General features: G+C 41.0%; 1 protein-coding gene across 1 annotated transcript in view; it reads left to right on the plus strand.

The window, feature by feature from the left end:
* DUS4L (dihydrouridine synthase 4 like) overlaps positions 1–16660 on the plus strand; it is a 57838-nt gene that overhangs the window by 20658 nt on the left and 20520 nt on the right. The window contains exons 9-11 of the mRNA XM_067468811.1: positions 5956–6052; positions 10458–10558; positions 14393–14546. Coding sequence (XP_067324912.1) covers positions 5956–6052; positions 10458–10558; positions 14393–14546 — 352 coding nt within the window. The remainder of the gene's footprint in view (positions 1–5955; positions 6053–10457; positions 10559–14392; positions 14547–16660) is intronic.

The following is a 16660-nucleotide window of genomic DNA, read 5'->3' on the forward strand; positions in this document are numbered from 1 at the left end:
AGTCGTCATTACCAATTGTTTTAGCACTTAGTTAAACGCCTTCTCGAATAGCCAAGTCTTTAGGCTCCTGCGGAATGACATAAGGGAGGGCGCCTGTCTGATGTCTACAGGGAGAGTGCTCCACTTCTTGGGAGGAGAGTAATGACCAATCTCGATAAAATAGTGAAGAGTGGCAACAGAGATCCACATAGTAAAAGCAATGGTATTCCCCATAGTCACCTATGGATGTGAGAGCTGGACCATAAGGATGACTGAGCGAACTAAGATAGATGCTTTTGAAATGTGGTGTTGGAGGAAAATACTGAGAGTGCCTTGGACTGCAAGAAGTTCCAACTAGTCCATACTTCAGGAAATAAAGCCCGACGTTCATTGGAGGGGAGAATATTAGAGACAAAGTTGAAGTACTTTGGCCACATCATGAGAAGAAAGGAAAGCTTAGAGAAGACAATGATGCTGGGGAAAATGGAAGGAAAAAGGAAGAGGGGCCGACCAAGGGCAAGATGGATGGATGGCATCCTTGAAGTGACTGGCTTGACCTTAAAGGAGCTGGGGGTCGTGACGGCTGATAGGGAGCTCTGGCATGGGCTGGTTCAGAGGTCACAAAGAGTCGGAAGCATCTGAACTAATTAACAACAACAACAAACACTTAAACCATTCTATAGTAAATTCAATAGAAGGCAGGGCCAGAAATAAAGTGGATCCACTGCCTCCCAACTTTTTGTGGTAGCTAGCTATTGCAGTAAAAGCAATACTTTTGAGTGACTTTGGGCTAATCACAGTCTCTCTGCCTCAAGGCAGACCTCTTCTGAAAAACACTTGCCATAAAAACCTGTGATAGGGTCACCCTATGTGTCAGAAATGACTTGAAAGCACACAACAAAAGCGAAAAGCCCAACATGATTTTGTTATGGGATAAGCCTTAGTCCATCAAAAGGAAATCACTCATTGCACAATATCATGTTGAGTTAAACTAGCAGTGCATTTGCAACTTCAGGATCATTAAAAAATCAATTGTGTGCATTAAAGAGATAATCAAGAAGGCTGGGCCTGAAACAAGTAGGAGGACGTGCATCTAAATTGTAGGGATCCAGTCCTACTTGTCTAAACATAGGCGTTGCTGTATTCAAATTAAAAAGCTAACTAAGCTATCCATCCTCAGCCCTGCCAGTTCTACAACTCCAGTGTTAGAGGTCTTGGGATCTGTTGTAGGAAGAGGAGAGCCTTGCCCAGTTGCATGTCATGATAACGTAAGAGATCTAAAAAGATACTGGTTTTGTTTGTTCTGGGAAGTAGTTCAAGGCAGAAGGGGGCGGTCTATAAAATGGGACAAAAATGGAAGATGAGATAAATATATTGGATTGACTATCTGGAAAGTGAAAAGGTGGGATAATGTAATTTTGTATTTGGTATTAGTAACATTTTCAAGAATCAAATCTGAGTTAAATTGGCTTTTTTAAATTAAAAATATAATAAATCTGAAATTAAACGAATACTGCAAAAGACATAGTTTCAATCATAATTACACTAGCCATTCCCTGGAGGTTTACTCCAAAATGGCAAGTTTAAATTCTGAAATATTCATGAAATTAATAAATTGATAAATTCTTTGGAAGCTTTTAAACAGGCTGGATTGCCATCTGTCAGGGGTGCTTTGAATGCGATTTTTCTGCTTCTTGGCAGGGGTTGGAATGGATGGCCCATGAGGTCTCTTCCAACTCTATAATTCTATGATTCTAATAGGTACAGCATACCAACTGCTTCTTTATTTTGTTCGCTGTGCTAAGAAATGGCTAAAGAATTAAACCTGGAGATACTTTACAAGGGTTGGTTAAAGATTTATTGGTTTAATAATCCAGTGAGTGTTTGATTGCTAAATAAATGATTTATTTTGGTTTGCCAGGTCCATTTCACACAGCTGTATAAAATCCACTTCATGGTACTAGATTATATGGCAGTGTGGACTCAGATAACCCAGTTCAAAGCAGATATTTTGGATTATCTGCCTTGATATTCTGGGTTATATGGCTGTGTTGATGGAATCCTTCTGTGGAGCCTTTTGAACAGGCCAGATGGCCATCTGTCAGGGGTGATTTGAATGTGATTTTCTTGCTTCTTGGCAGAATAGGGTTGGACTGGATGGCCCACGAGGTCTCTGCAAACTCTTGGATTCTATGATTCCATGATTACCCTTCTCTCAGCCACCTTTTGGATCATAGAATCTCAAAATAATGGAAAAGTATTTATTTATCGTATCAGAAGCGAATTGAGAATACTGTTATAATGTAGAAAAAAAAAAACAAAGTTACAAATGTGGCATTATAGAAATTACACTGTCTAGCCCAGAGGTCCTCAAACTTTTTAAACAGAGGGCCAGGTCACAGTGCCTCAAACTCTTGGAGGGCCGGATTATAATTTGAAAAAAAATGAATTAATTCCTATGTACACTGCATATTTTGCGGTGCAAAGCCACTTTAAAACAATACAATAATTAAAATGAAGAACAATTTTAGCAAATATAAACTGATTAGTATTTCAATGGGAAGTGTGGGCCTTCTTTTGGCTGATAGGATTGTTGTTGTGGTGGTGGTGTGCTTTCAAGTCATTTCAGACTTAGGTTGACCCTGAGCGAGGGCCGGGTAAATGACTTTGGAGGGCCACATCCGGCCCCTGGGCCTTAGTTTGAGGAGCCCTGGTCTAGTTGGTATTGCACCACCTGACATCCGCCGGGAAGTAGCAGACATCTCCAGCTCATCCCTTGTTTGGGTATCAGCCAGCATGTCAACGACTTAAATCAAGAAATAGTTTTATAAGATCTACAGAGACACTCACTGGAACACCTCAGCAAGCGAGAGTCCAAAAGTGGCAGGCTCAAACTCAGAACCTCAATCAATGGCTGAGACGAAATGAGAAACTCCCTCCTGGGCACACAGAAAACTGGGTGACATGGAAGGTGCTGAACAGACTGCGCTCTGGCACCACGAGATGCAGAGCGAATCTCAAGAAATGGGGCTACAAAGTGGAATCCACGACATGCGAGTTGGAGAAGAGCAAACCACAGACCACCTGCTGCAATGCAACCTGAGCCCTGCCACATGCACAATGGAGGACCTTCTTGCAGCAACACCAGAGGCACTCCCAAGTGGCCAGGTACTGATCAAAGGACATTCAATCAAATACCAAGCTTGTAAACTTTGTGTTTTGTTTGTTCGTTTGTTTGTTTGTTTAAAAATGCAGTACAACTGTTTGGTCTGCTCCTGACACGATAAATAAATAAATACAGATGTTGTAACCTTGGTTTTGGCTTTCAGTCTGCTGAGGTTAAATTGCTTGCCATCTGGTGTCGTAGCAAATTTGTGAACATCCTGTGGCTCCTCCACGATGATATGATGGCAACAGTCTTGAACAGCAATGGCTCCCATTTAAGGTGGAATCTGGTGTCAAACAGGGATGTGTTATTGCCCCATCTTTATTTTCCATACTTCATCTTGTTGACAGGAAGCTTCCCACCGGAGTGGCTAGAGTAACAGTGTAAACCAGGGGTCCTCAAACTAAGGCCCGAGGGCCAGATACGGCCCTCCAAGATTATTTACCTGGCCCTCGCTCAGGGTCAACCTAAATCTGAAACGACTTGAAAGCACAGAACAACAACAATCCTATCTCATCAGCCAAAAGCAGATCCACACTTCCCATTGAAATACTAATACATTTATATTTGTTAAAAATGTTCTTCATTTTAATTATTGTATTGTTTTGTTTTTTGCAGTACAAATAAGATGTGTGCAATGCGCATAGGAATTCATGTTTTTTAAAAAATTATTATTATTAATAGCTGTACCCGCCACATGTTGCTGTAGCCAACCTTCCCTCTTTCTCTCCTTCTTTCCCTCCTTCCTTCACTCCCTCTTTCCTTCCTTCCTTCCTTCCTTCCTTCCCTTCTTTCCTTCTCTTCTTCCTTCTCTATCTCCTTCTTTCCCCCTTTTCTTTCTCTTCTGCTGTTTCTTTTCTTCTTTCATTCCCTCCCTCTTTCTCTACATCTTCCCCCTTTCCCTCACTCCCTCTTTCCTTCTTTCCCTTTTTCTTTCCTTCTTTCCTTCCTTCCTTCTGTAACTTTCCTTCTTTCCCCCTTTTTCTTTCCCTCCATCTTTCTCTCCTTTCTTCCTACCTCTTTCCTTCCTTCTCTCTTTGCTTCCATGCTTCCTTCTCCCTTTCCTTCTTTCTTTCTTTCTTTCTTTCTTTCCCTCCCTCTTTCTTTTCTTTTTTTTTCTCCCCTTGCCTCCCTCTTTCTTCCTTTTTTCCTTATTTTATCTAGCTTTTTGTCATTTAGTTTTTTGGGGCTTTTTAAGTGAGTGGGTCAATAGGTACCGCCATGGTGGGAAGATAATGGCGCTCCATGCAGTCATGCTGGCCACATGACCTTAGAGGTGCCTATGGACAATGCCGACTCTTCGGCTTAGAAATGGAGATGAGCACCCCCCCCCCCAGTCTAACACAACGAGACTTAATATGAAGGGAAAACCTTTACCTTTATCTTACTTTACACAGTAGTCAGATTGGAGCTCTGCGAGTGCAGCATTTTCCTGAATGAAGCAGAGAGTGTTTGAGGACCAGGACATCCGTAGGGAGACCAAGGTGCTTGTCTATAAAGCTATTGTCCTCCCAACCCTGCTATATGCCTGCGAAACGTGGACTGTCTACAGACGTCACATGCAACTCCTGGAACGATTCCATCAGTGCTGCCTCCGGAAAATCCTGCAAATCTCTTGGGAAGACAAGCGGATAAATGTCAGCGTGCTGGAAGAAGCAAAGACCACCAGCATTGAAGCGATGGTCCTCCGCCATCAACTCCGCTGGGCCGGCTACATTGTCCGGATGCCTGACCACCGTCTCCCAAAGCAGTTGCTCTACTCTGAACTTAAGAACGGAAAACAGAATGTTGGTGGGCAGGAAAAGAGATTTAAAGATGGGCTCAAAGCAAACCTTAAAATCTCTGGCATAGACACAGAACTGGGAAGCCCTGGCCTTTGAGGGCTCCAGTTGGAGGTCAGCTGTGACCAGCAGTGCTGCAGAATTCAAGGAGGCACGAGTGGAGGGTGAAAGAGAGAAACATGCCAGGAGGAAGGCGCGTCAAGCCAACCCCGACCGGGACCGCCTTCCACCTGGAAACCAATGCCCTCACTGCGGGAGAAGATGCAGGTCAAGAATAGGGCTCCACAGCCACCTACGAATCCACAAGGAAACCCATCATGGAAGACCATCTTACTCGTCCAACGAGGGATCGGCCAAGTAAGTAAGTAAGTAAGTAAGTAAGTCAGATTGGAATTTGGGATCATGAGGCACTGTGAACTGGCCCTCTGTTTAAAAAGTTTGAGGCCCCTGTCCCAACTTACGTACATCTCCACCTACAGAGGCGGAGCTGTTCGTAATTTGGGGAACTGCCTCGCTTGTCCTGCGGGTGCTGCTGAACGCCGTGTGTGTCAATAGCATGGAATGAGTGGCGCCTCCGCCGAAGGTGAAAGGAGAAGCTCTCCCCTCAGCTGTCGCTTCCGTCTCCCTCTCCCCCCTCCCTGCCTCCCTCTGAGCGCCTCGCAAGGCCCGGCTCCCCTCCTTCCGCAGTATCCACCGCCATCCAGGCGAGCCCTGTCTCCGTGAGTGAGGGAGGGAAGCGGGGGAGGCAGGCGGCCCTTTCCCCGACACACACGCAGAGCCATTTCTGGAGAAAAGACGTTGAAAAGTTGCCGCAGTTGCCGCCTTCCCAACGGAAACGGCTCTCAGAGAAGCCGCGTCTTGGGGAGAGCGGGCTGGCCTGTGAGGAAGGGCCTCCCCGCGAGCCCTCACTGCAGAGGAGAGGAGGCCCCAAAACAAGGGGGAGAGTGTTTGGGGAAGCGGCTTCCGCCTTCTCTCGGAAACCATGGGGAGCTAATGGGGCTTCGCTTCTCCCCCGCAGCTCCGGCACAGAGAAGATGACGTTCCAGTGGACGGCCGTGGCAGCCTTCCTCTACGCCGAGATCGTGATCTTGTTGATCCTCTGCGTGCCAATCATTTCCCCCTTGAGGTAAGACGCTCTTCTCACAGGGAAGGCCTGCCTCAGTGTTGATGTTTTCCTTTCAAACAGCTCCCGAGTTACGAACAACGCCTGCTCTGCAGATCGGAGTCGTTCTTAAGTCGAGGCAAACATTTTTGAAAGCCTACCTACCTGAGCAAACTTCGCCCATCCATGTGTTTTGGACTTCAACTCCCACAATTCCTAGCAGCGTCACGCCCCTTCAGGAATTGTGGGAGTTGAAGTCCAAAACACCTGGAGGGCCCAAGTTGGCCCAGGCCTGTTTTAAAGTGTAACACCAGCCAAATTTAATTGTTTGTTTGTTTGTTTATTTATGACATTTCTTTGCCACCCTTCTCAACCCAAAGGGGACTCACAGTGGCTTACAAGACATATATACATACAATCAATTCCCATGCATTGTTGGGAATTCCAGCGTGCATTGGCAGGAATATATGCATGTAATGACTATAAATAGGTAACACGTATGAAATGTAATGTAGATTGTTACTGAATTGTATGGCAATCAGTTAATAATAGTGCAAACACAGTAATTATTTTAAAAATGTAATTCATACTGCTGACAATAATAGAACCAAACATGAATAAATGGATCAGATTCATCCCTCTCATTTAGGGTAATTCATAACTTTAATTTTAATGTTATCCTTCATTACATTAATTTTCTGTGTGCAATTTGAATGTTACCGAGCCTTTGGACAGTAATTCAGTGCAATAAGTGGATACAAAATAAGAGCAATTACGACTGCAATGGACTATGAATTTGGAATGTGTGGTTTTAATTATTTGTTTTATTGTTTAGATGTTTTTTAACTTTATGGTTTTTAATGTGTATGTTTATTTAATTTGTATGTCTGTTTATGCGGCATTGAATTGTTGTCTACTTGTCCGCTCTGAGTCCCCTTTGGGATGAGAAAGGGCAGGATATCAACATAGTAAATAAATACATAAGTTACAATGGTTGAATTTAATAAATAACTATATAATTTCAAGCAACATATTTCTATACCATGTTGTAGAAATATACCAGGTAGAAATATAGATAAATAAAAGAATGCAAATTTGTCACAGCATCTTTCTGTTAGTATACTTAAAGAAGGTAGGTTTCCAGGAGGGTGGGATGCTGAGTAGTTTTTTTTTTTTTTTCTGAGAGAGAGGTAGGCCAAATAAGTTTGGGAACATCTGATTTAGTTTTTTGGGGGGGTTTTTGGTCATGTCAGGAGCGACAAGAAACTGCAAGTCGCTTCTGGTGTGAGAGAATTGGCCGTCTGCAAGGACGTTGCCCAGAGGACGCCCGGATGTTTTGGTGTTTTGCCGTCCTTGTGGGAGGTTTTGCTCATGTCCCCGCATGGAGAACTGGAGCTGATAGAGGGAGCTCATCCGCCTCTCCCCGGATTCGAACCTGTAACCTGTCAGTCTTCAGTCCTGCCGGCACAGGGGTTTAACCCACTGCACCACCGGGGGCTCCTATCTGATTTAGTGTATTGTACATATTTATTTAAAACAGTTTATATTGAGCCACTTTGCTGTCGTGGTTTGAGTGTTGAACTAGGGCCACATCTACACTTATGACTTAGGGAGAGGGGATTCTGGTTATCTCCTTCCTCCCCCCCCCCCCCCCACACACACTGTTCCCCCAGCCAATGTCACTGCAGATGATAGCTAAGAGGTAGGAGGGGTCTGGTGGACTTCCTGTGTGACCCATATCTATATAAATAAAACTGTAATGTTCGTTTGTGGGATTAACAGAACTCAGTAACCTCTGGATGAATTGACACCAAATTTGGACACAATACACCTATCAAGCCAACGAGTGATGATCACTTATAAAAACACAGCGGAAGAGACTTAAAATGCTAAAAAAAGAAAAAATACATTACAATGCATGCACAAAACCACATGTATACACATACATTCACACACAAAACACATATACACAGACTGGGCCACAGCAATACGTGACGGGACAGCTAGTTCAGCATATGTCACATTGGCTCAGCCCTGGAATATTGGTCACTGCAGGCTTGCCAGAGGACTTTGGGGGAAGGCTTTGTTTCCCCACTCGACAATCTTGACCATGTCACACTCTTTCAGACTCGGAGGAAAAGAAATGTACACTCTCTTTGAACAATTCTTGCCAAGAAAATGCAAGGGTTGCCAAAGGTTGGAAGAGATATGAAGGCACACAGCAGCATTTAAAATAATTTATATTCCATTTCTCTCAAGCACAACACAGTTTTCTTCCCAAACACAACACAGTTTTCTGCACAATTTTTGGTAATATCCGAAAACATACAATAAGCATTTAAAAAGTTACGGGGGTTATCAGGAAATATACAGTTATCTTGATGCAACAGCTTTATTTATATAGATGTAGTTGTATAGAATGTTGTTCAAGAAAAAACGGAAGTGGGGGGAAAGCACTTTTAGTGGCTATTAGTAATAACACCAGCATTCCTAGGTCAGTGCTACCCAGTGGCAGTTCCTGGTAGTGATATTTGAACCACTGGTGTCGGAACCCAGACGCCTTAAAGAGCCAGACTCAGGAGTATGTCCAAAAGAGGTTCATTAAAACAAAGCAAACAAGACTCAGAGACACTTACTTCAGTGTCTCTGGTCAAAACTCAAAAGTTGTAGCAATTTCCATCTTGAAAACAAACTAAGGCAATAATCCGGATTATCCTGGCAAAAATCCGGATTAAACAAGAGTTCTTCCAAAACACCCCAAAATCATACAGTAAATGAAAAACAATCAAACAAAGAGCCTTGAAGAAGAGCCATCATCCAAATGCAGTCCAAAATCGAAGAAGTCCAAGTCCAAAGTTGCAAGGTTCAAAAGTCCACAAGTCAGCGTCAGCATCAAAAGCAGCCCAAAGTCAAGGAGAGGGGAAATCCGCACTTATGAGAATCCAAGCCGGTCAGTAACATGAAGCAAAGCAGCAACCTGCAGATCCAGGACCCAAGCCCAACAGGAAAGTGGCAGTGACAAGACCCAAGGCACGAAACCAACACTTTGCCTACTGCAAAGTTCTATCATTTTAGTGCCTACAACGCATCATCCGATGATGAGCTGCCCTCCACCCTGTCCTCATCACTCTCAGCTGGCTTAGCTTCCATAGCTGAGCGCCAACGCCCATCCCTCCAACTCTTCCCCCTCTTCTCAAGACTTAGATCTCCCCAGGATTCTACAGTATCACCCGATTGCCAGTCCCCACCACCAGAAAACCCCGCAAATGTGTCACCAGACGTTGGTTGAGTACACACATTCTGAACCTCTTGTACCTTGGTCCAATCCAGTGCTTCCTCCTCATCCTCATCACTCCCAGACCCATCATTCCCAGAAAAACCCATGAAATCCTCTTCTTCCGTGGGAGCAGTAAGTATCTCCCGGATCTTCTTTCTTTGACGCTCCTCATCTGACTCCTGCTCCCGAGTAATCCTCTTAGTTCCCCTATTCGCATCTACTGTATGTCCTTCCTCCTCCTCACTCATTTCACTCTCGGAAAACCCCTCAAAGGACTCTTCATCAGTGGGTGACATAAGTATCTCCCGGATCTTCTTCCTCTGCTGTTCCTCATCTAACTCCTGAATACCTCTTTTCCTTCCTCTGACACTCCTACTACCAGTTGCAGAGTTGCCAACAGACTCCACTACAACAACTGGCCTCTTGTTTCTAGGAAAGAAAGAAACACTGTGCCCAATGGACACAAATACATGGTCATTTCCTGACATATTGTGAATCATTGTCAATCCCCCACATCAGATAATCGGAGAAGTACTATCCTAGATCATAGGTAGGTTTACTCACAAACACATCCTAATGAATTCATTTGTGGCTTGTCCCGATTAAATGTTTATAAAATTACATCCTTGGGAAACAACTGCATGCAGTCTTCTGACTCAGGTTAATGTTACAAGGATAAGGATGTTGCTGTGATGATTTTACTAACAGGTTAATTAAAGGTGTCACCTGAATACAGTCATCTGGAGATTGCTGTCTTCAGAATAAGGCTTTAAGAGGATCTGAAAGCAGCAACCTTAGTCTCATTAAACTTGGACGCTAATGACACCTAGTCTGATTAGATACAAGCAAGGTTGAAATTCAATGACTTTGAATCTACAAGACATGTCTTTCCCAACAGTACATCAAAGCTGTAGCCTTCTATTTCGTTCTGGAAGATATAGGAGTCCTCACTGGTGCACTAAACTTATCTGTATTATATTTACTTCAAAATGTTTGTGTTTATAGCTGTGTGAGTTATATTTTAATGTTAAGCTTCACTTTAATTTAAAGAGCTGTTGAAAAATAATTCATCTGATCTTGCAGTGACAGTGTTTACACATATCTCTTCTCATCTCTTCAACTTTCTTGAAACACTGCAATTCTGTTTTACAGATGGCAGAAGGTGTTTACAATCCGTATATGGAGCAAACTTGCAAACTACTGGAACAAGGCATTCCTTACTATTATAGTCCTATTAATTGTTTTGTTTCTTGGTAAGTAGGAAATCTGTTTTTCAATATTACCATCAATATGTACTGGATACATAGCAATTGAGAAATGAAGTGCCGTACATACTCAAATATAAGCTGAGTTTTTCAGCCCATTTTTGAGGCTGAAAAAGACCCCTTTTATTTATGTATGTATGTATTTATTTATTTATTTATTTATTTATGGTATTTCTACCCCATCTCTTCTACCCCGAAGGGGGACTCAGGACGGCTAACATTTGGCAATGATTTGATGCCACTACATATAAACAATTACAATAATATAACAACAATTAAAATACATAAAGCATTAATTAAAACAGTACATAAAGCATTAATTAAAAAAATAAAACAGTATCATCAGATGTATCAGCATTCCCGTCAATTTCCAAACAAAGTGCTAATTATGTCTGCTGTCCGAAAGCCTGGTCCCAAAACCACGATTTCAATTTCTTCCTGAAAGTCAGGAGGGATGAAGCCCAACTTATGTTATTTGGAAGAGCGTTTCATAGGCGGGGGGCCACAGCCGAGAAGGCCCTGTCTCTCATCTCCGCCAGACACGTTTGCGATGTTGGCAGGAGCGAGAGCAGGGCCTCCCCAGATTATCTTAAATTACAAGATGAGACATAGGGGCAGATGTATTTGGACAAGTAAGCTGGGCCAAAACCCTTGGCTTGTACTTGAGACAATGTTATTAATTATTTAACTTTATTATTATTATTATTATTATTTTACTGACACAAAAACACAGTATGTCACAGCAAATGAGATATATATGCTGGATTTTGTACCACAAAATCACAAGTCAAACACGTCCCAAGCATCTAGGACTGTGTGATATTATTATTATTATTATTACATTTATTTAACTCTATTATTATTATTACATTTATTAATTTAATTTATTATTGTTGTTATTATTACATTTACATTATTTTACTCAGGACCCCCCTGTGGCATAATGGGTTAAACCCTTGTGCCGGCAGAACTGAAGACCGACAGGTTGGTGGTTCGAATCCGGTGAGATTGTGGATGAGCTCTCTCTGTCAGCTCCAGCTCTACATGTGTGAACATGAGAGAAGCCTCCCACAAGGATGGTAAAACATCAAACATCCAGGCGTCCCCAGGCAACGTCCTTACAGACAGCCAATTCTCTCACACCAGAAGCAACTTACAGTTTCTCAAATCACTCAAAGTTACCTTAAATTACAGTTTATGTAAATATAAAAAAAAACATTTAACCCACTGATGCCTCAATTAATGTAGTTTTATTGGTATCTATTTTATTTTGAATTTTACCAGTGGCGGCTGCATTTCTCACCCTCAGCTTATACTTGAGTCAATATGTTTTCCCAGTTTTTTGTAGTACAATTAAGTGCCTTGGCTTATAATTGTTTGTTTGTTTGAAACATTTATAAATAAGTTTATTTATAAATAAATAAACAAATAAGCCGGCAAACATTAATTGCCAGGACATTAAAACTATAAATATACACAAACATTAAAATCACTTATATCTACTTTAAAATCAGCTGTTTAAAACCATCTCAAGACACTATGCTGGCTCGAATATATGGGCATATGTGTTTGGGAAATTGTTTATATTGATTTTTGTGTACATGGATAGAAAAAGTTATTGCTGTAGAATTGGCTGAGCTGCTCATTAAATCATAAAACAAGCTTAAAATTTGGCAAGGAAACCTACAGAAGTAGCAAGAAGTGATTTCAAAAGAATCAACAGGTGGCACTATTTCTCTTTAGTTACTCTCAAATTAATACAGACAAGGAAACAACTGGTCTTGGGTTTCTGGAAATTGTTTTCTTTCAAACAGGACTGGGGAATGGTTTGCCCTATGAATGTTTTGGACTACAAGTCCTATAATCACTTACTATTTGCTGTATTGTTTGTGGTTTCCAGGAGGTGAAGTCCACATTTTTGAGCACCCAGTTGTGACAATTATTTTCAATACTATTTCACAACTTAGGGCCCTTCCATACAGGGTTATACCCCAGGATCTGATCCTAGGTTTTCTGTTTATCCCAGATTATCTGGCAGTGGGGACGCATATAATCCAGGTTGAAGCAGGGATCAGATGCTGGAATATAGGGCCTGTCTGGAAGGGCCCTAAATTTTGCCAAAAGAGTGATTTAAAAAAAACACCATATAAACATGTATGCGAGGAGCATAAATCATGCTTTAAAGCAGGAATACATTCCCAAAAGGTGCCAGCACGATGAAGTGGTTTGGACATTGTACTAGGACTCTGAAATCTCTACTCAACCTTGGAATAAATGTTGCCAAGAAAATCCCAGGCTTGGCTTACAGTTATCATAAGTCAGAAATGACAGAAACAATAACAACTGTCTCCAAAATATAGTTCTGTTTTGGGTGGAAATGGAATGTTGTTGTGGTTTTTTGTTTGTTTGTTTGTTTGTTTTTGCAGCAAAGGCTCAGAAGGCAGTTATCCATCATCCCAAGAAATATGCCCAGTGTTTTTAAAGTGAATATAAAGGAAATTTAACTATAATATCTAGTTGTCTAAAATAGTTCAAATTTCTTTGACTTTTCTGTGTGATACCAGTTTTTTAAAAAAATATTTTGTTACCAAAGCAGGATTTTATTTTTTGCATAGTATTTAGTAGGCTTGGGCGGTTTCGTTCGTTAATTTCGTAATTCGTTATTAATTCGTATTTAAATTAGCTTACGATCCAATATTGAGCCATGCAGGACTACTGTGAGGAGTAATTAAAAATCGAAACAATTTTTCCAATTTATTTCGTATTGTTTCGTAATTGGTTCAAAATCGTTTCGTAATTGTTTCGTAATTATTTCCGTATGTCTGGTGCAAGTTTTATAGTTGTTTGTTTTATCAGTGATAAAAAATAAATTATCACACCAACAGTCAACAACAGAGGGAGAGGGAAGCTTCAGAAGTTCCCCCTGTCGCATTTGGAGGGTTTTTTAGCATATTGCGCAATCGCATCCGCCATTAACGAATCGATTCGAAATTTTACGAAATTTCGTATATTTTGAACTTTTTTAAAGGAAAATTTCGGAATTCTTTAAAAAAAAAAACGAAATGCAAGGGTTCCCCTAAAAACGAAACGAGTTTAGAACCAAATTTTTCCGTAGTTACCCAAGCCTAGTATTTAGTCCTTTTTGTACCATACTTATTTATTATTTATTTCATATATTTACATCCCGCCCTTCTCCCCACAAGGGAGACTTAGCACGGCCTCACATGAGCATCAGAGGATGCTAACAGCATAAATACCATAAAAATTACAATTCACAATAAAATCATTTTAAAACATTGTAGATCATCAGTACAATTTAATAATATAAATATTTAAAATAAATAAATAATAAATAAGTATGGTACAAAAAGGACTAAATACTTTGCAAAGAATTTAATAATTTAATAGATCAACGTGCCAGTAAAAACCAAGCCGAGCCGGGAGAATCCATGTCACAAAATCCAAATTTCCTTTTCCTATTGCCGCTGGCCTCTAATCGAACACCTGGCCCCAGAGCCAGGTCTTCAGTTGTCTTCTGAAGGACAGGAAGGAGGTGGCCAACCTGATGTCCTTAGGGAGAGAGTTCCACAGACGGGGGGCCACTGCCGAGCAGGCCCTGTCTCTCATCCCAGGAAAAAATATGCCCACTCCCAAATCCCATTTTGCTCTAAGACATTTTGGTGATATTACTGACACTGCTTTTAAGAAAAAGTAATGTGCAAAATTGCTCTTATTGTGGATGTTTTGTTTGTATTACTGAACTAGAAAATAAAAGTTGCCATTAAAAACAAGTGCATTCAATGTTTGCTACTTTATTCACAGATGCAGTAAGAGAAGTGAGAAAGTACTCCAGTATCCACTCAAGTGACAAAACTCCACACATGCCAACCCCCAATGCATTTGATCATATTCAAATGAAACTTTTTAGAGCGCAGCGGAATCTTTATATCTCAGGATTCTCCCTTTTTCTTTGGCTGTATGTATTGTTATGTATTTTTAATGATTTTTTATTCCTTTGTAAGAAACTCCATCTGGAATGAAAAAAGGAATTATGCCTAAAATATGTAATACTTAAATATGTGCCTTTTAATGGAACCTAGGGGCTTATAAACACTTGAGAAATGTAGTTGTACAATCAAAATGGTTATTTATTTATTTATGGCATTTATATGCCGCCCTTCTCACCGCGAAGGGGACTCAGAGCGGCTTACAATATATATTTTCATACAATATATTAAATTATTAGCATAGTACAATATCAGTATTATATATTACTATAGTTAACTATACCATTATATTGTAATATTATTAGTAATAGTACATGTAATGTAAATATATAATTATAATTTAAGTGGGTTGTATGGAGGTAAAATAGAGAGAAATGTGATTCTTAGCTTTCGCTCTAATGATATGATCTTCCAGCCTTTTTACATGTGTGCAGTGCTTCAAATAGGAGATCTGATTGGGTTGTTCCAGGCCGTATGACCATGTTCCAGAAGCATTCTCTCCTGATGTTTCACCCATATCTATGGGAGGCATCCTCAGATGTTGTGAAGTTTGTTGGAAACTAAGCAAGTGAGGTTTATATATCTGTGGAATGTCCAGGATGGGAGAAAGAACACTGGTCTGTTTGAGGCAGATGTGAATGTTGCAATTGAATGACCTTGCAGCTTCAAAGCCTGGCTGCTTTCTGCCCGGGGAATCCTTTGTTGGGAGGTGTTAGTTGATCCTGATTTTTTCATGTCTGGAATTCTCTTGCTCTCTGAATGTTGTTCTTTATTTACTGCCCTGATTTTAGAGTTTTTTTTTTAAATACTGGTAGCCAGAATTTGTTCATTTTCATGGTTTCCTCCTTTCTGTTGAAATTGTTCACATGCTTGTGGATTTCAGTGGCTTCTCTGTATAGTTTGACATGGTTGTTCTTAGACTGATCCAGCATTTCTGTGTTCTCAAATAATATGCTGTATCCAGGTTAGTTCATCAGGTGTTCTGCTATGGCTGACTTGTCTGGTTGAATTAGTTCCTTGATTTGTGTTTGGGTGCCACATTGGTGGTGCCTATATAGACTTGTCCACAGTTGCATGATATACAGTAAACTCCTGCAGAGGTGAGAGGAAACAATCAGGACGAGCTAACACCTCTCAATAAAGGATTCTCCTAGGCAGGAAGCAGACAGGCTTTGAAGCAGCAAGCCCAATCAATGTTAATCAAGGTGGTCAGTTGCAACATTCATGCTTGCCTCAACTAAACAGTTCTCTCTCCCACCATGGACATTCCACAGATATATAAACCTCACTTGCCTAGTTTCCAACAGACCTCACAATATCTGGGGATGCCTGCCATAGATGTGGGAGAAACGTCAGGAGGGAATGCTTGTAGCACATGGCCATACAACCCGGAAAACCCATGGTAACCCAGTGATTATGGCCATGAAAGGCTTTGACAACACAGTAGTAAATAACTTCTGTCTGTCTATCTTCTATAAAGCCCAGCATATAAAAGTTTTAAACTAGTTTCCTGAAAGTAACAATATTGACAGACTGCTTTCAGAGGAGCTATGCCATATTTGCCTCCAATTGTGCTTAACAGAAAAGGGTTCTCAAACCTGAATGGTTACTACAGTATATGATATTCATAGAATCAGTTGGAAGAGAGAGCATGGGCCATCCAACTCCCCGCTATGCAGGAACAGCACAATCAAAGCACCCCCAATAGATGGCCATCCAGCCTCTGTTTAAGGGTCTCCAAAAAAGGAGCTTCTACCACACTCAGAGGCAGTGAGTTCCACTATTGAATAGCTATTTCAGTCAGGAAGTTCTTCCTAAAGTTCAAATGGAACCTCTTTTCCCATAGTTTGTACCTATAGTTCATGTACCAGTTCTGTACTAAAGAGACGCCATTTGAGATTCTATATAATTTATTAACAGTTCAGCTATATTGGCAGAACACCAAATACACTACTGTGTTGTCATGGCAAATACACTGGCAGAATTTTACTATCATAATAATAGTAAAATTAATTTTCCCAATAAAGCAGAGGTATAGAGTGGTTGTAAATGTGATGCACTTGTACAATTGTCACAAATTATT

The sequence above is a fragment of the Anolis sagrei genome, chromosome 5, assembly GCF_037176765.1.
Source record: "Anolis sagrei isolate rAnoSag1 chromosome 5, rAnoSag1.mat, whole genome shotgun sequence".
NCBI classification, from domain to species: domain Eukaryota; kingdom Metazoa; phylum Chordata; class Lepidosauria; order Squamata; family Dactyloidae; genus Anolis; species Anolis sagrei.